Source organism: Lissotriton helveticus, chromosome 4_2, assembly GCF_964261635.1.
Source record: "Lissotriton helveticus chromosome 4_2, aLisHel1.1, whole genome shotgun sequence".
In the NCBI taxonomy this organism is placed as follows: Eukaryota; Metazoa; Chordata; class Amphibia; order Caudata; family Salamandridae; genus Lissotriton; species Lissotriton helveticus.
In genome coordinates, this window is record NC_136064.1 from 119,157,953 (window position 1) to 119,182,647 (window position 24,695).

The following is a 24,695-nucleotide window of genomic DNA, read 5'->3' on the forward strand; positions in this document are numbered from 1 at the left end:
GTGTAGTCCTGCCACGAATCAGACAGTACAGATTGCCACCTGAGGCTGTAACAGCCTTATCCAAAATTATTGACGAGCTCATGGCTCAAGGGGTAGTTGTAGAGACTGACTCCAATGTATGTAATTCTCCGATCATTCCAGTCATGAAACGTACTGATCCAAATGCACTTCCAGTATATCGATTAGTGATTGATCTACGAGAACTCAATAAATGTATTATTCCCCAGTACCCAGTTGTTCCAGATATTTCTTCCCTATTGACAGCCATTGATTCCGAAGCCTCATTTTTCACAGTCATAGACCTCAAGAACGCGTTTTTCAGTGTACCCATTCATCCAGACAGCCAGTTTCTTTTCGGATTTTGTTTAAATGGAAGGAGCTATAAATTCACACGAGCTCCTCAAGGTTTCACAGAAAGTCCTAGTATTTACAGTCAAGCACTTAAAAGACAACTACACAATATTCACATGCCAACTGACACTGCCCTGCTCCAGTATGTCGATGATCTACTGATCACAGCCCGTTCTGAACGTGCTTGCGAGCGAGCATCACTTACAGTCTTGTATTTCCTAGCCGAGATGGGGCACAAGGTGTCCCCTTCGAAGCTTCAATTCTGTGTCCAGCAAGTGATCTACTTAGGCCACTTACTGTCCAAGTGGGGTAGGCAGTTGACACCAGACCGTATCCAGTTAATAGCGAGTCTTCCTCAGCCCAAAACCCAGAAGGAGGTACGTGCTTTTATCGGCCTTACTTCTTATTGTAGACAATGGATTCCTCAGTATGCATTTCTAGCTAAACCACTGATACAGTTAACGACACAGGAGGCAGCCGTATCGACTGTCCTCCCTTGGACATCTGAACATACACTTAGTTTCAATGAGTTAAAGAAAGCTTTATGCCAAGCACCAGTTCTAGCTACACCGAACTACAGTAAGCCTTTTACACTTTTCGTCACAGAACGTGAAGGTACAGCATTATCTGTTCTCACACAAGATCAAGCAGGACAATACAAGCCTTGTGCTTATTTTTCGAGCACATTAGATCCTGTAGCCCAGGCTCTGCCTGCGTGCCTCAAGTCAGTTGCAGCCACAGCTCTAGCTATCAGACAAAGTGATTCCATAGTATTAGGACACTCCTTGACAGTACAAGTTCCACACTCCGTGGAAGTTCTTTTAAACCGAACACAAACTCAGCACTTGACAATTGCACGTTTAACAGGTTATGAATTGACACTGTTCCAGCCACACATAGAAATCAGACGCTGCAACGTTCTAAATCCTGCTACACTGTTACCGTCAGTTAATTCGAATCCTGCCACACACGACTGTGTGGAAGTAGTTAACACTATGACTAAGCCAAGACAAGATCTGACAGATATTCCATTACCAGATCCCGACCTGACACTTTATGTGGATGGTTCATGTATGAGAACAAGTACAGGAGAACTAGTAGCCGCGTATGCAGTGACTACTGACACTGAAGTTATAGAAACACACCGTATTGACACCCTGTCTGCTCAAGCAGCAGAGCTAGTTGCTCTGACCCAAGCCTGCATACACGCCAAGAACCTGAAAGTTAATGTTTATACAGATTCACGTTACGCATTTGGAGTTGTACACGACTTTGGAGTGCTCTGGCAGGAGAGAGGTTTCATGACTTCTCATAGAACCAAGATTCAGCATGGTCTCCTTATTCAAGCTCTGTTAGATGCCATACATTTACCGACATCTATTGCTATCATGAAGTGCAAAGCACATACTAAAGTTACTGACATTATTTCTCAAGGTAACGATCTAGCAGATTGCACAGCCAAGCTTACAGCACAGACTCCAGAAATGCCAATTAATCCAACACAGACACATACTTCAGATCCGACTACATGTATGACAGTTAAGGACCCTACTCAAGATATCATAGATATCCAGTTACATGCTACCCCCGATGAAATCAAGAAATGGTCCGAACAAGGAGGGGTCCAGACAGATCAGGGATGGGTAACGAAGGGTAAAGCCACATGGTTTCTCCCCGACTCCATGGTTCAAGTCATTATCAATACCGCACATAGTCCAGCACACTTAGGAGAAAAAGCTATGTTAGACAGTATCCAGAACATTTGGTTCAACAAGCATTTACGAGCTGCAGCTAAGCAGAAAGTCCGTACCTGTATGATATGTTGCCAGTTCAATCCAGGTAAAAGTGTCCCGGTGGAACAAGGTGGATTCCAGCCCCCTGACCACCCTTTTGAAGTCCTCCAGATGGATTATATTCAGATGGAGCGATGTCGAGGTTTCAAGTATGTCCTTGTAGTTGTATGCGCCTTGTCTAGATGGACAGAAGCATATCCAGTCCCAGATTACACAGCCACGACCACTGCCAAGCAGCTGGTTCGTGAATTCTTCCCCCGTTATGGACTCCCTAGAGTCGTATATTCTGATAACGGCCAGCCATTCTCATCTGAATTGATGAAGCACGTTTCCCTGTTGTTAGGGTACCAGTAGAAGTTCCATTGTGTACGCCATCCTGAAGCAGCCGGTCTCGTAGAGAGACATAACCAGACCCTGAAAATCCGCATTTCCAAAGTCTGTAAAGAGAAAGGTGTAGACTGGCTAGTAGCTCTGCCAGTCGCTTTATTTTATATGCGCATGGTCGCACATTCCAGATCAGGTCTGTCCCCGTACGAGGTCGTATTCGGCCGCCCCCTAACATGTGGGGTACACCTAGACCCCGAAGTATTACCGATGTTTCAAGTAATATGCTGACAGATTACCTAGCTTCCTTGATGTCTGCCCTACACTCTTGTCGTTCACAGGTTGCCGCCGCATTTCCAGACAATACCGAGGTGGCACCGCATGAAATCGTTCCCGGATGTTTGGTCCTCGTCAGAAACTTTGATCGGTCAAGTCCGCTGGAGCCTCGCTGGAAGGAGCCCCGACAGGTCCTCCTGGCCACCCGTACTGCCGTCAAGCTGGAAGGCAGGAAGGGGTGGGTCCATTTGTCGCACATCAAGAAGTTTTATGGATTGAAGCCTGTTTCTAAGAACATTTCCGAGGATTTAAAGGACTGCCAAAATACTATTCTTAAGGACTGTCCCGCAAAGAACAATGATACTGAATCCTCCCTGTTAGAGAAAACTCCGCAACAGGAGTATAAGCTAAAATTAAGGTCTAGTAAAATAAGTCAGCCAGTTTGATTGTCTAAGTCCTCCCCTAGGTGAAACGGTTAGACCGGTTTCTGACATGTATAAAATAGACCCCCATAGTGAGAGAGTTAGTCAAAACTCAATCCGATGTATCGTTTTTCTAAGTTTCATATTGTTTTTCAGCCTTATGACTACCTGCACATGTTATGCTTTTTATTTGTATTTGTCAGTTCCTCATGTAAATAAGTCTTCTAATGTTATGGTAGAGCACACGTTTAGTGATCTGCCTCCTCATGAACTCTCATACCGTCTTGCTATGCGTAATAATTCCTTTATCCGCATGTTACATTATTCACACCAGACCAGCAATGCCACTAATTGTTGGGTGTGTGGTCGACTCCCCCCTTTCCAGACACCTAAGGGAGTTCTGCCACTCTTTCCTTATCCATTTTCACATAATGGTTCGTGTGGAGCATGGTCCACGTTAACGTCATCCTCAACAGATATGTCTTTTCTTAACAGTACATGTTTTCCAGACAAGCAAGGTCTTCCCCACAGAACAGGGTTAGATCTAGAAAATGAAGTTTATAATTTAGGTAATTATTCTTCGAATTTCATGGTCCTGAATGTTCAGTCTGATACTACTCCAGACTTACCTGCTATTTCAGTATTACCAGTCAAAGGCGAATTATGTGTCCGAAAGAATGGTTCCGTACATGTAGGACATAGTGATTGTACTACTATTGTCAAGTATAGTGACAGTAGGAAATCTATTTTCAAAGCTTCACGTCATTCTTATTTTGTTTGTGGTCAGACCGCATATGTTCGTCTGCCCCTCGATTGGGAGGGAACCTGTTACATTGCCTTCCTACTGCCACCAGTTTTTCTAGCCCCACCTGACTATCATAGGAATTCCCACCTAGTACATACTAGACACAAGAGAGACCTCCCGATTGTCGATTATACTGAAACTGCTCTAGAACAATACATAGATATCAATAAAGGTGTCTTCCCCTACTTAGGTACTGTTGTAAATAGTAAACTGATACGTAGATTAACCAGAACCCTCGAAGCAGTAGTGATTGAGACTACTTCTGCTCTAGGTAACTTAACCGAAGAGCAATCCTTTATGAGAATTGTCGTGCTCCAGAATCGTCTCGTCCTTGACGTCATACTGGCCGATAGGGGCGGGGCTTGTAGAGTCATCGGATCTAGTTGCTGCATTTTCATTCCTAATAACACGCCGTCTGTTTATTCAGCTATAACCAGACTCCATAAAATTTCCCATATGTTACACCAAGATCCAGGCACCTGGACATGGTCCGGTTGGTTCTGGAGTATAGTTTCCGCCTGGGGATGGAAAGTATTATCCTTTCTAGGTATTGCAGTAACGATCATATTCAGTTGCTGCCTATGTATACAATGTGGCCCTGCGATTTGTGGCATTTGTGCTACCTCTTGTATTCCTAGTTCCAAGTCCCGTTCTAAATCCCGTTCCAAGAAAATTCGAGACGAGCAAATGATACTGTATGAAATGATAGATGGTATCATGAATATTGATGTTTCCTGATGGAAACGTAGTGACAAGGAGGGAATGTGGAAAAGTAAATTTTGCCATGTTCTGTGTCCCTACGTGTCCTCCATCTTATGTTATGTGTGCATGATTAATATGCATATGTATTCCCCATGTTCGATTAAAGACGCAATTACAGTTGTGTCCATCCCTAGTATGCCAGTTCCCAGTTCTCGTGAAAGCTACGAGTATTAGGCCTATGTAAAGTTACGTTGCCACGTTTCCCAGTGTGCACGTTATTTCATTGAAAAGTCCCCGTTTCTAGGCCTCAAAAGGGCCTGGACACCAGATTCAGCTCCTGTCTCCTGAATCCTCGCTGAGGAGCGATACAGCCCCCACCTGTATCCTCGACCCTTCACTTACTTCCTGCCTCACAGTGCCCGGCTCAGCCTGGCTCTGCCTACGAGTCTGCCAAGAGTATGTTATGATTCTAGTTATCAGTCCAGCCCTCCTTTTCTGCATTCCTAAGCTACTGAATCGCATCAATAGTTTCCGTCATAGTCTAGCCTTCTCGTCTCCATGTAAGAGAAAATACTGAATTAATGGTCATTTAATATTCTTCAACGCACTACATGTAGAATAATGCATGCACCAGTCTTAGAGTCTGTTAGCCTTTACCCCGATAACTTTTGGTTTCTATCAACATGTTCTCTAAACATCAGATACTAGATATTGTTTAGGCACATGTTGCCCTGACTCTCCAGACTTCAGTCTCTGCTCCTAGCACAGAGTTCGTAGCCCCCAGCTTCTCCTAGTAACACGTCATTGTCAGTTTGCGCGCACCATTAGGTTAGAGGTCCCGGCTCCTTAGGTAGCCCCCTCCATGTTTCCGCCCCATTTATGACATATTCTGTTACGTTTACATCACATGTCTATGTACACGCCTCTTGTTACACCCATTTTCACTCTTATCTTTCGCGACTGCTATTGACCACACCCACTGCTCCGCCTACTGTATTCATTGTATTGCAAATGTTTTACTATATATGCTCGTGTATTGTTATTAAATGTCAGCGCGCTCATCCCAGATCCTGCCCGACAGCTGTCGGGGCCCCCCTGTCAGGCTCTGCCATCCTATTCCTGTGCAGGTTGTCCTGTTCCTGTCCTTTATGCTGTATTAAACCTGCAAACTCCTACTACCTCGAATCTTGACTCTTATTTATTGAGCTATCTGTTATTGCTATGTCCAGTAAAACCTAGATCCGGTATTATTTATTTATATACCACAGAACCACTGTTCCCATGGTATCCCTGGTTTGTCAGAGATTTCAGAAACGGTGGTAGAGGGTTTACTGACGGCATTTCTAACGTAACCCTTGGTGCAAAATTCCGCTGTGCCCATGTAGAACAGAGTTGCTGACAAATTCTGTAATCCACAACAGAGCGGAGTTTTTTTGTGTTGGAGCACCAGAGATGCATGTTTGCGTGTATGGGAGCAAATTACCAGGTGCCCACGTTTGGAGATGAGATTTCCAAGCTGCTCGCGAGCTATACGAGATTTGCAAGTCAGCCGCCAACACTCATTCATGCCCGCCAGCTGATTTCCGGATTGGGGTTTTGTGACAAACGCAATCCTGAAAACGCAGGTTCTACTGAGACTGCAATCTGGAGAAGGTTCTCACCTTCTCGAAATGATGATTTGGAGTGAAAAAACTCCTCAAACTAACATTTGGGTGTAGTTATTTTGTGCAAGGTGTCCTATTTCCGTTTTCCCTTTTTTTGAGAGTAAGGAAGTGCCCCAAAGTCTCCAACTTCCTTTTCCTTTCCAGCAGGCACTTCCCAGTGCCTGCGGCTATCTGCTGGTCACTTTTCATTTGGATTTGGAGCTTGGAAGGATTACTCTGTGTGTCTGATGCATAATATAGCATTGGACTTGAGGACTTTGGATATGAGATTTCACAAGTAAGTTGGAAAACTGGTGTTGTTAATTTGATTGGGACATGCACCTGGGGATTTTCAGGAGGGAAGACATGGCAGTCGACTCAGAAGACTCAGCAGCACCAGCATTTATCACCTGAATTATTGGGAGAGCAGAAAAAATAAAAACATTCAAAGCTGGTATTTCTTAGGATTTCTTCCAAGCACATGATGCTTAGGGTAATCCAGCCCAATCACACCGTTGCCAGTGATTTCATCATTTGTATCATTACCCAATCCAGACCTAATCTGTTCTTCGATTCCCACATGAGTCTTTTCACAAATGGGGGTGGTACTAATCTGTGCTTTATGTCTACAAGGTTGGGCTTATCAGAGCTCTTTTAGAAGATCATCTTGTATGACGTCAAGATCCCCCCCTCAAAGCCTCCTTCCTTGATGTCAGTGTATTCTACAAGAAAACTTCAAGAATATTAAAAAAAGGGAAATATATCAGCCAACTAAGCAGCACACCTTTTAGTAATTTGCATATATGGCCATGCAATCTTAGTAGAATTTTGGGGAAATTGATGGTTGGGACACTCTTAGCTATTGTGCTCTCATTCTCATGAGCCATTCGATGAACGGGAAAATGCGACAACAGTTATTTTGTTATATGTCCTCATTGCAAAACCTTTCAGAAAAATACTGTCTTATGCAATAATTATTTTTAGAGGCACCTCATTTCTTATTTGCTTTCACCAACTCTCTCTTGTGTAATGCACATGCATTCATAGTAGTTATTTGATCTATTATATCGATATTGTCCATTTTTTTAATCCAGCTGCTCACTGCAGCTTGAACTGACAAAAATGTTGCCCTAGGAAACATACCCATCTGTAATGTCTGCAGTGTAATGACAAATACTAAGGTGTTCCAAGCAAGGCTCCAGTTTCCATTGGTCATCGAAATAGTCTCCCAGAACTTCATCCAGCAGCAGGTCTCTTGGCTGCGCAAGCAATGACCCAGTTGAGAATACTGCCACATGCATGAGATTTCTAGTGTAAAGTCAGAATTTGATGATCCTTATAATTATATCTCCCTTCGTTGAGGAAGAGGCTAATATTAGTGACACATTTAGCAATGGCCAAAGTAAGTACACCCTTAGTTGCCCATTTCACCCAGTACATTGACGCACCACTAATCCTCCTGCCAACATTATGCCAGAAGGGATTGCTATGTTGAAGATGAGGGTCTATACTCAGCCATCTTAGTCATGCCACTATGTCCTCAATGCAATGAATTAGATTGACTGACAACAGAAAAGGTAAGGATGACAGTGGGAGACCCTGTAGGGTTCACATGCCAACTAGAAATGTGTAGGATAAGACATGTGACATGGCTGACATGTGCTGTTGAGATATGATGGAGCCATTTGCCTTTAGTGATACAGTCATGAGCTAGGCACACCTTTCTATAGTTCTAAAAAGAAAGCCCCACTCGACTCAATTTAAAGCCTTCTCTGTAATCAGAGATCCTGGCAGTGCATCGTTCGAGAGGAGGTGGGCCAGCATTTGAAGTTGGTTCAAGAGGATTGGACTGCAACAAACCTCACCATGAATCATGGGCTAACAATGGTACCGGGTGGACAACATTTTGTCCAGGATCTTGACGGCATTGTTAATCAATGATTTGCCGTGATAGCTACTACATTCTAGATGATTGTGCTCCTATTTTCAAATGTGTGAAATTGTAGAGTTTCCAAACAGGTGATATAGGGAAAGATATAGAGTATTCCTCATTAGCAGCATCAAGCGCTTCTAACCAATCCTGTGGCCTGGGAAGCCATCCTCCCCCATAGATTTACATGAGAAAAGTGCATCTTCTAGTAGTGGTCAATGCTTGTGGGAGAGAGAGGGGAGGTCCAGCTGCTTTAAAAGAGCTTTGTCCTTCTGTTTTACACCTCAGAGCTGTAGAGACTTCAAATACAAGCCTCGACCATCTCAAGCTGGTGTGCTGCCAGCCTTTCTATGATAATCCCTGTGGCTACTCTTCCAGACTATAATTTTACCAGGCGTAACAGAAAAGTAAGCAGCTGTCCAGCAATCTACCCACGGTCAAAATGGCACTGCTGTTACTTGCTCAACACATGATCTGCCTGCATGATGTGGACTGAGTTAAGTGCACACTTCTCCGATATCCACTGACCCTGTAGTTCAGGTATCAGATGATCACAGTATTGCCTGGTGAGATCTGCAAACCCTGTTTCATGTCTTTCTTTTGCCCAAACATGCTTCCAGTTCAGGTCAATCCTCCATCATGAGGCCATTTTGAGAATCATCACTGACTGCCCACGGTGACTGAGCTAATGGGACTAACACCTTGTTCTCTTCTCAATATGCTGTAATATGTGCCTGAAGTGTCTTTTTATATTGGGAATGTCTCTATATTGTGAACTGCATGCGTCATGGGTGGGGGGACATGCAAAACCTACATCAAGCCTGATTTGTACCATTAAGTGGTCCCTTTCCATGATACAACAATGTGTCACATGGGGGGCACTGCAAAGCCTGCGGAGAGGTAGTCAATGAGCGTTGATGTGGGTATACGATATTTCTATGCTCATTCTTTTCCCATCCCTTTTCTTCAGAAAATCTGCAGATGTTGCATGAACAAGGACCAACATACCATATAAATTAGAGTTTCTTTTGAAAGAACTTCAGTAATTGAAGTAATTAACATTTTTCTTACCAGGGGTCGTGAAGGGAGAGACATTGATTGCAATGTCCATTGTTCCTTTTTTTCAATGGGCTCTGCCAGCCTGTGAGTATTTCACAGACATCATTTTATCCTGCGAAACTGATAAGTGCATCTCAGAGGTAGAGAAATGGAGGACACATGCACCCGAGGCTTTGGACTGGAGTTATTCAGCAAAACTGATTTGTGAAATTGAGGGCAAAGGGTATGTATTCTGCACTAATCTGTGTATTACAACTGATTATCTATACTCTGTTTTTCAATAATCTTAGCCCATAGTGTAGCAGGTTTACCATCTTATGACAATTCTCATGGTTAACTTCTTATCCCTTACTCATAATATTGTTCAACTAAACCGATTCCAACTTCGTTCTTTTCTTTTGTTTGCTTTTTATCTTCAGATGTAATGTAATGTATGTATACTTGTAAAGAGCACTGTTACCTCGTTACGTGGCGTCCTGGCGCTGTATACCGCTGGGGAACCCGTCCTGGCTTTCCCTGTGAGAGGACACCCCAAGGTGAAGCCAGGCATCCCCGCCGTTGCTGGGGATTAAGCAAGCTATTGCCCAGAGTTGCAGAGTGGGACCCATGGTTAGAGTAGGCACCAAGGCGAGAATTATTGAGTCCGCAGACATTGAGCCCAAGACCCGCCGCGTCGGGAATTGTACCCTGGTCCCGGGCCGACCTCTGCTTCAGGGTCTGCCGCTCCTAACCAGTGAGCCACACTTCTCCAAGTGAACTGAATTGCCCGGCAAAGTCATAGCCCATAATCAGATGCATCTCAGAGAGGAAAGACTTCAGAGGCATAAAATGTGCCTGTAATATATACCTTTTATATTTAAAGTAAATGTTTAAATAATAGTAATTTTATGCATGTGTCTTTATGTTGACATAAATTAGCATATACAACACACCAAGATGTATCACGTTATAGTTTAGTGTTTCTTTAAACTTAAATTGTATGCAATAAGAGGGCATGTTTGGTCCAATGAGACTAGTGTGGGATGATAGGGAGTGCAAGGAAGCCTGGGAGTGGATTGGATGTCAAGTCATAGAGTTGGGTCTTGGGATTTATGAAAAATCTGTTTAACAAAACCCCCACTGAGTTGGTGAAGGTCACCTAGGATGCCAGCTCAGCAGGCAATGTCAGATCTAGGTATGCCTAGGTTGTGGCCACAAAGCTGGACGACGGAGGAAAATATCATAGGTGAAGGGGCACCTCCAAGACTCTCCTGTTGGTGCAAATTCTCCATCTCTGTGAGGTGCAACATACTATTGTTGACTTTAATTGTGGATTGCTGTATTGTGACAGTAGTACAAACTCATGAAGTTAGCGGAGAATAAATATCATGAACAATTAGTCACAAATTAAATTAAGTATTTGTATTTTAAACTAGTTTAGGCATTTTAATTTAATTTCACCTTATTTCCTATGGGGTTTTATTTTAATCCCCTTCATTTTAAGGGTCTTGCCATAGCTGTGTTTGAACACTTTGGTGCTGGACTCACGCCAGCTCTCAGAGTAAATGTATTGTTGTATTGGGTAGTTTTTGACAGTAGCAAGCATTGTTTGTGAATGGAAATGGGCTTATTCTTTTGCGGATCGGAAACATATCCATAAACTCCTCTTTACTACTTCCTAAATGCCTCCTATTTTAAAGTAAGTATTCCATGTCTGTCAGTCACTCCCCTATTTATCCGCCACAGTTACTACTACAATATATGTCTATATCTTAGGAAACTCTGCAGTCGGGGCAGAGATCTCTACAAAGATAAAGATACGAGAGGAGAGATCTACGCACATATAAATATATGAGAGGTGGAGGTAGAAACTCTGCACATAGGTTTGTCAGTAGCATTTTGTAGTAAATTAGTGGTATTTTTTTGTACTACAAATGTACTTCCAAATGTAGTTTGTGAATAGCCCTGAGAGGGAGTGGAAAATCCAAGACAAAGACCAGCGTAAATCATCATAATATAAAGAAGGAGTCATAAGCTAAGGTGAGCGTAATGAACATTTAAGTCCTAGTAGGAGGTTGGCTTTGGTAGAATCATCAGGTAGAATAATCCTCCTCAGACATAGATTGTAGGGAAAAAACACAGTACCTATCCTGTAGTGGCTTTAAAAGCGCTGTTTGTGAATTGGAATGGGCTTAGTCTTTGGTGGATTGGAACACATTCTTCCCTTAACCCCTCTTTACTCCTCCCCTTTTTCATCCCATATTGTAGTAAGCATTCTATGTTTTTTAACTACTACCCTATTTATCTAACCCATTTGCTACTAAAATCTATATCTATGTCTTAGAGGCGAAGGCAGAATTTCTGCACAGAGGTTTATTAATAGCATTGTGTTGTATATTAGTAGTATTATTGTAGTGCTACTAACATACCACACAATGTAGTTTGTAAATAGGCCCCAGAGTGAGAGGAGAAGACAAGACAAAGACCAGAATAAATCAACACTGTACAAAGGAGGTGTTATATACTATGGTAAGTGTAATACGATCAGAGAAGGATGTTGGCTTTGGTAGAGTAAGCAGGTAGAACAATTCTCCTGGGACATAGATTGTAGAAAAAAATGTACACTATCTTTCATGGGTTAAGATTGTTAGCAATTGTTTTCTGTACTTTGATGCAATTTCTGGCCTAGATAAGAGGGGTGGTATGGGCAAGTTAGCACATTTTTGTAACATACTCGTTCACAGTTTATTGTTGATTACACCACTTGGACTATATATCTCACAATTTGGGGAAGGAGGGTATGCACAGGTAGAGACACAAGAAACCACCACTGGGTCAGGGCTCCCACCAGTAAGGCTTTGCCACAAGCAATAATTAACAAAAGAAGTGCCAATACTGTAAAAGAATTTGGACTAAAGTTCCTAAGTACATCCGAACCAAACAAGATGTCTCGATATCACTAATGTGAATAGAATTAATCCTTTATTTTTATAGCAATTGGTTTAGCAAAAGATTTGGTTATGATTTCACCATGTTCACAAGTTCATAAGACCTTATATACATAAATTTTACATCAATACAAACATCATAGTCAGCAAAAGGTTCAATACATTTACAATCAAAAAAATTCATTCATACCTCAATCAACCTAAATCTACAGCAACCACAGACACACAAGCAAATTTACACTGGAATATTAATATTCACAGAAAGCCATATATATATTTTTTCAAATCTTTTCAAATTCTGCACCACAGTTTCCTATGCTTTCTGGCTGTAACAGTCTACGCGTTTCGAACTCTTATTTGATGGAAAGAGTTCTCATCAGGACCAGATTCTCTGAGCTTCAGAGTTGATGTGACTGATTTAGAAAACAGTCCACGATGCTCAATTTCACTTTTTGTTTGGAAATTAGGTGGAGTGGAGTGCAGTCTCCAAGGCAGCCGCTATAGAGAAAATCTTTCCTCTGGCATTTGAGCCTAATTTCTATGTTGGTGAGGGCGCCTGAATGGCGAGGCGGCAGAGCCTCCTCCACCCAGCCGCTCCCGACAGCCCTAACGCCCCATTCCTCACAACTCTCACCCCCCGTCCGGCACACCCAACCTCCCCCCACTGAGCCCCCCTCGCCACCCCAGCGTCCTTCCACTACACCACCTAGTCCCTCCTCCACCCAGCCGCTCCCGACAGCCCTAACCCACCATACCTCACAAGTCTCGCCCCCCGTCCGTCACACCCATCCTATGATCCTAGACCATTCCCTAGCTCCAGAAGCACCTCCCGCTCTCTGCCTCCCCCCTCAATGATCCCAGACCCCTCAACTACACCATCGCTCAATCCACCCCCACCAATACCCACTCCCCTTGTTCACTCTGTTCCCTCTAACGAAGTAAACACGCACCCCCATTTGGACAGTAATCCACCTCACCCTCTAACCCTCCCACAATTGATAGATAGACCTGACAACCCCATTACTCAACCTCCTAATCCGCCATTCCTCTCTCCGCTAGCTCTCACCTCCCCCTCCTCTGAAGCTATCTCCCTCCCCCGTAGGGCCCACAACACCCTTCCCTTAACAACCCTCCCACAACAAAACCCCAATCCAGATCCCGCCACCTCCCATCCTTTTATCCCTCCCACTGGAAACTCACCCATTAGCTCCTCACACCCAGTACCTCCCAGTTCCACTGACCCCCCCCCCTCACTCGAGATAGCGCAGCGCCTCGACATTGTTGAAGCTCAGATCTCGACCCTGATCCTAGGACTGAAGGAAACCCTCTCTGCCTTCGGGAATCTCCAGCTACCCCCCTCCCCCTCTGCCTCACACTACATCCCCCCGCCTCCCCCTAGGAATGATTTTCCCCGTACCGTCCAGGCTCATACCCTCCCTGGTCCCCTGCCCCCTCTCACGAAAGTCCCGACGAAGTCACGAGCAATCACTCCCAGCAGAAACTCTACCTCTTTCTCCCCTCTAGAAGTGAGCGCACTCGTCGCTTCACACGAACTCCCCCCGAACCAGCCTGCCCTGGCCCCTCACGTGATTCCGACCCTCTCCTCCTCGATCCAAGTCATCACCGGAATAGGTAGGGACCTGCCCACCCATAGAACAATCAGACCCCCTCTTTATCTGTCCCCCATTCCCAGAGCCATCCCTGACAATTTGAAAACAAAAGAAGACCCCCCCACTTGAACTGCATGCTTATCAACAGCCGGTCCACAGTCAAACATGCAACGGAAATAGCTGAATCCATCCTCTCTCATGACCTGGATGTGGCCTTCATTACTGAAACGTGGCTTAACTCCCTATCCCATCCCATTCTGGATATGCTGGTGCCTCCCGGCTTCTCAATTATCCGTAAAGACAGGCCCATTCACAAAGGTGGCGGCATAGCGATCATCTACAAAAGCAACCTCGCAGTCTCTGAAGCTCCCTCCTACCTGCACAGCTCCTTCGAATGCCTGTCGGTCAACATCAAATGTCACGGTCATAGCTCTCGTCAGTGCCATCTCCTCTACCATCCCCCAGGCAATGCCAACGAATTTAAAGCCCAGTTATCGGATCTGATCACCCAATCCGCACTTAATGGCGACAACAATCTAATTATGGGCGACCTCAACTTAAGACGGAACGACCACAAAAACCCGCTGATTCAATCTCTCAACACCCTGCTACAAGACAACGATTTGGTCCAACATTGCTCAGAAGAAACACACTACAGAGGAGCGACCCTGGATGCCATCATCGCGAACAAAAATGCACTCTCGATTGACCACATCATCCCGGTGGACTGGTAAGACCAACACATCATCTTATTTCACATCCTGCAACCGGCCGTGTCACTCCCACCCACCCAAGCCCCCCCCAAATGGGTCAGGAACACCACCAGAGTTCCCCGAGACAAGCTTGAGGAAGGACTCAGCACGCTCCTCCCGAACACGGCGGAGCCCCTCTCTACCTCGGAACTCACCTCGCTCTACCATTCCAATCTAGAGCTTGTCCTAGATCAGCTGGCTCCTTTGAAACTAAAAAAACCCAGAAGCATCCCCTCCAGATCTTGGTTCCCTACTGACATTAATGAGGAAAGAAGACACCTTAGATCCTTGGAAAGAACTTGGAGAAACAACCCATCTGCCTTGCATCGGGACCAACTGAAGGCAGCCCGCAAAATATACTATACTCACATCAAAAGTAAGAAGACTTCCTTCTTCAGTTCTACATTAGACAATGCCAGAAACCGCCCCAAGGAACTCTTCGACATCATTAGAAACCAAACCTCCATTCCCAAGGTGGCCAACTTAGCTGCCTCCAAAACCCAATGTGACAACTTCGCAAGCTTCTTCAATGAAAAAATCGCCAAAATCGACCGCTCCTTCATCCAGAGCCCTGCATTCATCCACAACACCCCAGTAACATCATCTCTCCGCTGGTCTTCTTTCCAGCCGGTCGAGGTTGAAATGATAAGCAATCTTATCGACGCAGCGAAACCCTCCTCTCACTCTCTCGATCTACTTCCCTCGAGACTGGCCAAGGACTTGAAGCTCACCCTAGCCCCAATCTGGGGCAAGATCATCAATAGCTCCTTAAGCGAGGGCCTCATCCCTGACTGCCTTAAACTAGGACAAGTCACCCCTCTGCTCAAAAAACCCGGCCTTGATCTCACAGACATGAACAACTTCAGACCAGTATTGAATCTTCCGTTCCTAGCCAAAATTCTGGAAAGATGTGTGCTGTCACAATTAACCCAACACTTAGAGAATTCGAACCTACTGGATCCTCTCCAATCAGGGTTCAGAAAGGGCTGCAGTACGGAAACCGCTATCCTAAATGTCCTTGACGACTTGCGCATGTCACTCGACTCCAACCAATGTAGCCTCCTCATTCTCCTTGACCTCTCGGCTGCATTTGATACGGTCGATCACTCCCTCCTTCTTAATGTCCTCCGAGAAAGAGCAGGCATCGAAAACACAGTCCTAAAATGGTTCGCCTCCTTTCTTAACAACCGCTCTCAAAGAATAAAGATCAACAGTTTCGAGTCAGACCCCCTCCCCATCAACAGAGGTGTTCCACGAGGATCAGTACTCTCCCCGCAACTTTTCAACATCTACATGGAACCCCTCACCTCTCTCCTAAGGAACTCTAACATCCCCTTCCACCTGTACGCGGATGACACTCAACTCTACTTGGAAACCACTTCGATCGCTGACATTCACAGACTTAATGCCACACTCATGGAGGTTCAACACTGGCTCTCAGCCAACCACCTCAAACTGAACGAAGATAAAACGGAAGTTCTCTTAATCTCGAACAAAGATGAAAACCCACAAATAGTGGAATGGCTCAAAGCCTTAAATGCCCTCAATGTCTCTCTTACTCCAACGGACTCAGCAAAATCACTAGGAATCACTCTCGACCCCAAACTGGACATGAAGAAGCATATCTCTAAAACCGCCAAAAGCGCGTTCATGAACTTGAAACTTCTCTACAAAATTAAACCCTTCCTCCCCCCCAAAGATCTGAAACATGCCACCCAGGCACTCGTGCTCTCAAGAATTGACTATGGCATTGCTGTACTGACTGGAACAGCCAAGTCACACCTGGGACCCCTCAACTCCACCCTCAACGCTGCCGCAAGAATGATCACAGGAACAAAGAAATTTGACCACATCTCCCCGTTGCTCAAAGAACTCAAATGGCTTCCGATTGACCAACGAGCTAACTTCCGCACAGCCTGCCTCACACATAAAGCCTTGCATACAGGCAAACCTGAATACCTGGCCTCTAAACTCAAAAGGGCTGGACAATCCTGGAACCTCAGAAGGTCCAACACACTCCTGCTCATCCCGCTGAAATCACAGAAACGCAAGACCTCTAATAAATCCTTTGCGGGGAACGCTCCCAGGATTTGGAACTCCATCCCCCCACATATCAGAACGACCGCCTCCTTCCCACAATTCAAAACGCTACTCAAAGCCCTCTTCCTTGAACGCTCCGGTGCTTAAAGAGAAGCCCATCTCCCAACAGCAGAAATCCGATTCCTCTACGGTACTCAAATCTAACCGATCCACCCCCGAACTCCGTCTCTTATTACGTTATTATTGCTGTTGTTTTGTTGGTGTGCAGGCTTTATTCCCCTCCTATCGTCTCCGATTCTTGTATTAATTGCTTATTGCCTTGATTGCATTTCTCTATTTGCTGTGAAGCGCTCTGATACCCCCGGGTCCAGCTAGCGCTATACAAAACTTCAATAAATAAATAAATAAATAAAGCTGAATCAGTTTAGTTCGTCTCTTCCTGGTTCGTCGCGTGTAAACGACTGACGACGTGCTTCCGGGTCCCAAACATTGACATACCAGTTGAACACGAAAATACAAATAAGTACAGTCTTGATCTATTTTAGGTAAACTGCAATAATTGAGGAGACCCACAAGATACTGGTGTGCAAACTACCAGAATGATAATAAAATAACAATCCTATTATTCATCCTGAAACAAATGATCACCCAAGCATGAAATATTCTAAGCTGATCTCATTTTTCAGATGAATCATCATGTGACATTCACTGATGTAAGTTACCTGTTCCAATTGCTGTATCAACCCACTTTTCTATGTGTTTCTTTTCTCCAAGGGAAGCAACACACATAATGTGAGAAATTGGGCTGCTGGTTGACAGGGGTGTGTGCGCTTCAGAATAGTAGTTCAGCAGAATGACAGTTTCTTCAGAATCACAGCCGTCCTTCTTTGCGGCACAGTATCCACAGGTTCCAAAGTACACTCAATCAATCAATGCATTTATATAGCGCACTACTCACCCGGAGGGTCTCAAGGTGCTTGGGGAGGGGGGGTCCGCTACTGCTCAAACAGCCAGGTCTTGAGCTGCTTCCTGAAGGCGAGGTGGTCTTGGGTCAGGCGGAGGTGGGTCGGGAGGGAGTTCCAGGTCTTGGCGGCCAGGTAGGAGAAGGACCTTCCTCCTGTGGTGGCTCTTCGGATGCGGGGGACGGCGGCGAGGGCATGGCTGGTCGATCGAAGCTGGCGTGCGGGAATGTAGAAGTTGAGGCGGCTGTTGAGATATCTTGGGCCTTGGTTGTGTAGGGCTTTGTGTGCGTGGGTGAGGAGACGGAAGGTGATTCTCTTGTTGACCGGGAGCCAGTGCAGGTCTCTCAGGTGTCCGGAAATGTGGCTGTGTCGGGGGATGTCGAGGATGAGTCTTGCTGAGGCGTTCTGGATCCGCTGGAGTCTCTTCTGGAGTTTGGCAGTGGTTCCGGCGTAGAGGGAGTTGCCGTAGTCCAGCCGGCTGGAGACGAGGGCCTGGGTGACCGTCTTCCTGGTCTCGGTGGGGATCCACCGGAAGATCTTACGTAGCATGCGCAGGATGTTGAAGCACGACGAGGAGACGGCGTTGACTTCTCTGGTCATGGAGAGGGAGGAGTCCAGGATGAAGCCCAGGTTGCGTGCGTGGTCTGCGGGTTTGGGTGCGCTGCCCAGGGCGGTGGGCCACCAGGAGTCGTCCCATGCGGAGGGAGAAGAGCCCAGGATGAGGACTTCCGTCTTGTCTGAGTTCAGTTTCAGGCGGCTGTTCATCATCCACTCGGCTACGTCTTTCATCCCTTCGTGTAGGTTGGTTCTGGCGGTGGCGGGGTCGTTGGTGAGGGAGAGGATCAGCTGGGTGTCGTCGGCGTAGGAGATGATGTTGAGGTTGTGTTGGCGTGCGATGGCCGCAAGGGGGCTCATGTAGACGTTGAAGAGGGTGGGGCTGAGAGATGATCCTTGTGGTACGCCACAGATGACTTCGGTGGCCTTGGATCTGAACGGGGGGAGGCGGACTCTCTGTGTCCTTCCGGCGAGGAAGAAGATGATCATTTCTAGTGCCTTTTCTTGGATTCCGACATTGCTGAGGCGCTGCACTAGGGTGCGGTGGCAGACAGTGTCGAATGCCGCGGAGAGGTCCAGGAGGATGAGGGCCACAGTTTCCCCGTTGTCGAGCAGGGCTCGGATGTCATCGGTGGCTGCGATGAGGGCGGTCTCGGTGCTGTGGTTGGCCCGGAAGCCAGACTGCGAGAGGTCGAGGGATCCGTTCGTCTCGAGGAAGGCGGCCAGCTGCTTGTTGACGGTCTTCTCGATGATTTTGTCCGGAAACGGGAGGAGCGAGATGGGGCGGTAGTTTTTGAGTTTGGTGGGGTCCGCTGATGGTTTCTTCAGTAGAGCGCTGAGTTCGGCGTGCTTCCAGCTCTCCGGGAAAGTAGCGGTGTTGAAGGAGGTGTTGATGATATCCCGCAGGTGGGGTGCAATGACAGCGTCGGCCTTGTTGAAGACGTGGTGAGGGCAGGGGTCGGTTGGGGATCCGGAGTGGATGGAGTTCATCGTGCGTCGGGTTTCTTCGGTGTTGATCGGGGTCCAGGCGCGGAGGGTGGTGGTGGGGGGTGCCGGTGCGGTCGTGGGGTGCGTTGGCTGTGTGATGAAGCTGTTGTGTATGTCTGTGGAAGTAGGAGGCGAGGGAGTTGCAGAGGTCTTGTGATGGGGTGATGTCGTTGTTTCCGGCGTTGGGGAGCTCTTTGACGATGTTGAAGAGTTCCTTGCTGTTGTGTGCGTTGTTGTCCAGTCGTTCCTTGAATGCGGTTTTCTTGGTGGTGTGGATCAGTTGGTGGTGTTTTCGAGTGGCGAGCTTGAGGGTGGTCATGTTGTCTGATGTTGGGTCTCTGCGCCAGGCTCTCTCGAGGGCTCGGCAGTTCTTCTTGGAGCTTTTGAGTTCGTCGGTGAACCAAGGTGCTTTCTTACTGCCGGGTCTGCTGGGCGGGGTCCTCAGTGGGGCGAGGTCGTCTGCGCAGTTGCTGATCCACTTCTTGAGGTTGTTGGCGGCCTGGCTGGGGTTCGCTGAGCTGGCGGGGGGTCTTGGCTCAGGGATGCGGCGAGCTGGTCGGCTGTGATCTTGTTCCAGCTTCTGCATGCGACCTGTTGCTGGTGGTGGTGGATCGTGTTCTTTCTGAAGCTGAAGTGGACGCAGCTGTGGTCCATCCAGTGGAGTCCGGTGGCGTGGCTGAAGGCGATGTCCTTGCTGGATGAGAAGACGGGGTCGAGTGTGTGTCCGGCGTTGTGGGTGGGGGAGGTTACCAGCTGCTTGAGACCGAGGTTGGCGAGGTTGTCCAGCAGGGTGGTGGTGTTGCAGTCGTTGTTGTTCTCCAGGTGAAAGTTGAGGTCCCCGAGGAGGATGTAGTCAGCGGAGGAGAGGGCGTGTGGGCTGATGAAGTCGGCGATGTCTTCGCTGAATTGTGTGTGTGGTCCCGGGGGTGTGTAGATGAGGGTGCCTCTGAGGGTGGTCTTGGGGTCGGTGTGGATCTGGAAGTGCAGGTGTTCGGCGGTTGTGAGGGTGTCGTCGGTGTTGGTCGTGAGGCGGATGGTGTTCCTGTGGATGATGGCGATGCCTCCTCCGGTCTGATTGCCGCAGTCCCGCCGGGAGATCTTGTATCCGTCCGGGATGGCGATGGCAATGTCGGGTGCTGAGGAGGCGTTCATCCATGTTTCCGTGAGGAAGGCGACGTCAGGTGATGTTGTGTCGAGCAGGTTCCAGAGCTCTACGGCGTGTCTGTGGACGGAGCCGGTGTTGAGCAGGATGCACTTCAGGTGGTTGCTGCTGGTGCTCGGCTTGGTGGGTGCTGGTGCAGAGCACGTCCGGATGCAGGTGAACTTGCAGGAGTGGCAGCTGAAGGGACCGTGGTTGCGTCTCGGGGTGGCTCAGGAGCAGCCAGGGCTCCGGCCGGCGTTGAGTGCGTTGAGTTCGATGGCGTCGAAAGTCCGGCGGGTGGGCTGGTGTCTGTGGGGGCCAGGGGTTCTGGCGCTGGGCGTGGGCCAGGCGCGGACGGGCGCAGACGGGCTTACCTTTGGCGCGCCTTCGGCGCGCTAAGGGAGCGCCCGCTGCGCGCCAACGCTCCGCCACTCTGACATATGAGGAGAGTGGGGGGGCGGAGCGAGGGAGGAGCAGCTGGGAGGTGGGAGCGGGGCAGCGAATGGGAAGGGAGTGAGAGGGAAGGGGGCGGGGCCGCAGGGGATGCAGCGGCGGGGAGCGGGCGGGAAACGTGACCGGGGCTGGGCACACCAGAGGGGGAACAAAAACGAAAATCAGAGGGCAGGGGCACAACAAGCGGACAGCAGAGAAAAATACAATACAATGATACTTAGAACAGGGAACAACGCAGTGACAAAATGATAGAAATTACAGCGGGGAGCGGCGCAGAGACAAAGCAATATAAATTACAACAGGGAACAACGCAGAGACAAAGCGATATAAATTACAACAGGAGCACAGCTGCGGGCAGAGGCGGCACTCGGCGGGATCGGGGGCAGCCTGGGCTCACTCGCAGAGAGTGTGTGCGGTCCGTGGGGTGACTGGCCCAGAGGGCTGAAGATTTGGGGCTGAAGGACATATCTCTATACCCTTGTGCCCTTCACCTGTCACGGTAGGAGAAGCCTCTGAAAGGGTTCCTTGAAGTGCATGGAATTTCCTGACTCCCCTGCCTTGGCTCCAAGCTGGCTGCAGGGACTGTACAGGGTTGTTAGTCCTATTGTGTGAAGGCAGAGCATAGGCTATTCAGGTGTAAGTTAAGTTGTGTCTGCTCAGCCTCCCCCATCCCGACAGCAGATGGCCCATTCAGAGACTCCTATTAAGTCTAATGTGTGACAGTCTAGGGGAAATTCACAATGACTAATCATCAGCTACAGCCAGTCTTGTGTTCCAGCACAGGCTGGATGCACAAAGGGATACTGACAGGGAAATGCCAACTTTCTAAAAGTGGCATTTTCAAAATTGTGATATGAAATCCTACTCTACCATTAAATTATAATTAGATTTTCATAGGTACCAAATGTGACCTGTCCCCTGCTCCCAATTGTAAATAATAGCTTATGAAATCTAGTAAGGAATACACAATGTTATCCCGAGGGAGTGGTAGGCCTCACAGTGGTGACAAATTAATTTGGGCGTTTTTCAGTACCAGGGCATGTAAAACTTAAAAGTATATATTGAATCATTTAATTGCATAGCACCCAGCACTATGGGCAATCAAGGGCCTATCCTAGCGGTTTCAAAGGCAAGTCAACATGAAAAATCAAAACTGCATGCAGGCTGCGGGGGCAGTCCTGGGCAGTTAAGGTACTCCTTAAGTGGGTGGTTCAATAAGTGCTGCAGGCCCACAGATTTCATTTAATTTACAGGCCCACAGTATATGGTATGCCAATCTACAAAAGACGTATAAGTAAATTAGTTACATTAATATGGACGTTAGTTCTATGCCAATCAGATCATGTTTAGAGGAGTGAGTGTAAGGAAATTAGCACTGGTTAGTGGTGGCCAGGTGCACATAGTCCTACGGTGAACAATAATTGGGAGGTCTGGGGCAAAACAATAGCCAACTGAAACTTTGTGGCGAGAAGGACTACAATTCCCACAATGCATTAGACCATTTGTTTCTGGGTGATCCCTCAGAGTGCCTGATGGCCAGCAGCAATTCTTTGGTTCTATAACACTGTGTTTATGAGTGGCTGCAGGGGACTAGTGCCACTATGGCACAGTGGCAGATCCCTTTCGTAGCTGTATGTACCAGTTAGTCCACCCTAAAGGTGTGGCTTGCCTTTTGTATGTATACACCACTTGACCACATATTTTTCCAGCCTGTCCGGGTGCCAATGTGCCTAGCGGCAGGGAGAAGGTTGTACCTTACTTTGGGAGGGACCTGGATGCATATTAGAGGGGTTGAAAGCATTGAAGCTCAGTGCCTTGATTTGCCACTTCACTAGCCATCCCGTCAGGGAGGGAGGTCTGACTTTCTTTCCATTGAGGTCTTTGTTTCTGACTATTGGGAGGGGGTCAGGGTCCTGTCTTGGAGGCAACAAGCTTGAAATGGCAAGCAGAGCATAAAAATGCTAAGGCAAACAGATGCCGACCTTTAAGAAAACCACCTGGGTGCATGCCACATTGCCTCTGGTACAAGAATCATGTTGGGGGAGGCTGCAAGTTATTTCATACCAAACTTAACTTATTTCAGATGTACCATAATGGAACTAGCGGCCACATTGTTTCCTGGGTGGCAGGCTATGTTATCCTTTGAACCACTGAATACGTATAGTATTTTATAATGCGGAAGGCCACTTCAGGGAGAAATAAGTTTGCAATTCTATGTTATGTCTCACCCTTAATATAATGCACCCTGCCTGCTCGGCTGAGAAGGCATTCCTTAGGGTGACTGATGTAAATTAAACTTACTGCTTTGACCTGAGAACATAGTTAAACTTGGGAATTTTATACCGCTACTGCAGTCTGTAATAACAGACCTACTGTCAGAAGTTTATTTGGGTCACTCATTAGGCCCTTGAGACCTAATTAACACCCATTCCATTGGTACCACTGGTACCAAGCACATGGAACTTAAAAGGGGGTTAATGTCCTTGCCAATTGAAGTTGCCAATTCGCACATATCTGTTTAAGGGAGAGAGCACTGGCACTGGTGAACAAATTGGGGGGCTGTGACCATGCAAAAAGGACACTTTCCAACATGGCCCCTCCAGATGAAAGGCGATGAGAAACTAACTAAACCCCTGGTAGCTATCATCATCTAAGTGGAAAAACCTGGAAAAGCCATCTGCGGGGTCAGTCCCTGGTCTGGGATCCACTCTAAGGTGCACAACCTGTAAGGAAATAGGACACCTCAACAGGTGGGGGCTTTGTTTCTCCTCTACATCAGCCATCTGAAAAGTCTCTCATTAGTTTGAACCTTAAAGTGAGGCCCAAATAAGTATGATCTCAGCTTCTTCAGAAGCCAAACCACAGTAAAGTCTTCCCTGTCAATGGCACTCCAACGCTGCTCTCTAGGGAGCAGTTGTTTGATGAAATAGGTGACTGGTTGATCCTGGCCACTATGACTTGTTGTGACAACACGGCTTCAATTTCATGTTCAGAAGTATCTGTTTGGACAAAGACATCCTTTCCATAGTCTGGTGTCTTTAGGAGCTCATAGCATCCTTCAAGTCGTCAAAGGTCTTCTAGCATCCTGTGGTCTGAGATTTAGGACCCTCCCACTCCAGAATGTTCTGGATCTTGGGTAGTGGAGGTTGAAATTGGCCTCCACCCCCAAAGGTAGCTCAAGCACATGACATAACTCTTCCCTATCTGACACTTACTGTGCTTGATAGTTAGGTCTGCCTCCTGCGTCAGCGGTGTAAATCCTCCCCCAGGTAGACCAGGGGATCATCCCAATTCCCCAGGCGGAAATAAGAGAGCTATAGTGTCAAGGTGTGCTGTACTACAGTTGTCCTGGCCTGAAAGAACCCAATTCACCAACCTTTCTTAATTGGCAGGTTAATTTTTTAGACCAAAAGGCATCACCTTATATTGAAAGTAGCCCCTTGGAGTTGAAAATGCTGACCCCTCTTTGACTTCCTATGTGAGCCCAATCTGCAAGTACCCTGATATTAAATGAAAAGTACTCAGGAATGTGGCTGCACCCAGCTTGTCAATTAGCTAATACGACATTACAAAGGGGTGTGCATCAGTTTTAGTGACTACATTTAAACCCCCATAATCCACACAACACATCATATCTGGTTTCCTCCTTTTGAGTGAGAATTTAAGACCAATACCCCTGGGCTAGCCCAGAGACTGTCAAAAGGTAAAATCTCTAGCATCTTGCTTACTTAATTTTGATGCAGGTTTTGTCTTGGACAGAAAATCTATAGATTTTGTTTTTTACAGGGAGGCTGTCACCAGTGTCAAAGAAAAGATGCCAGAAAACGGACCTAGGTCTTGCCTGTAGTCAGCTTGCTGTTGTTTATACAGAGTCAAATAAGACAATACCCACTACTGAACCATCTTGTGGGCTGTTTGACAGTTGGTCATGGAGAGACTCACGTTCCTCCTCCTGGCTTACAT

General features: G+C 47.0%; 1 protein-coding gene across 1 annotated transcript in view; it reads left to right on the top strand.

Annotated features, from left to right (window-relative positions):
* The window catches only part of LOC144752077 (indolethylamine N-methyltransferase-like), a 48,337-nt gene that overhangs the window by 18,375 nt on the left and 5,267 nt on the right, over window positions 1–24,695 (top strand). The window contains exon 2 of the mRNA XM_078640028.1: window positions 9,321–9,528. Coding sequence (XP_078496154.1) covers window positions 9,321–9,528 — 208 coding nt within the window. The remainder of the gene's footprint in view (window positions 1–9,320; window positions 9,529–24,695) is intronic.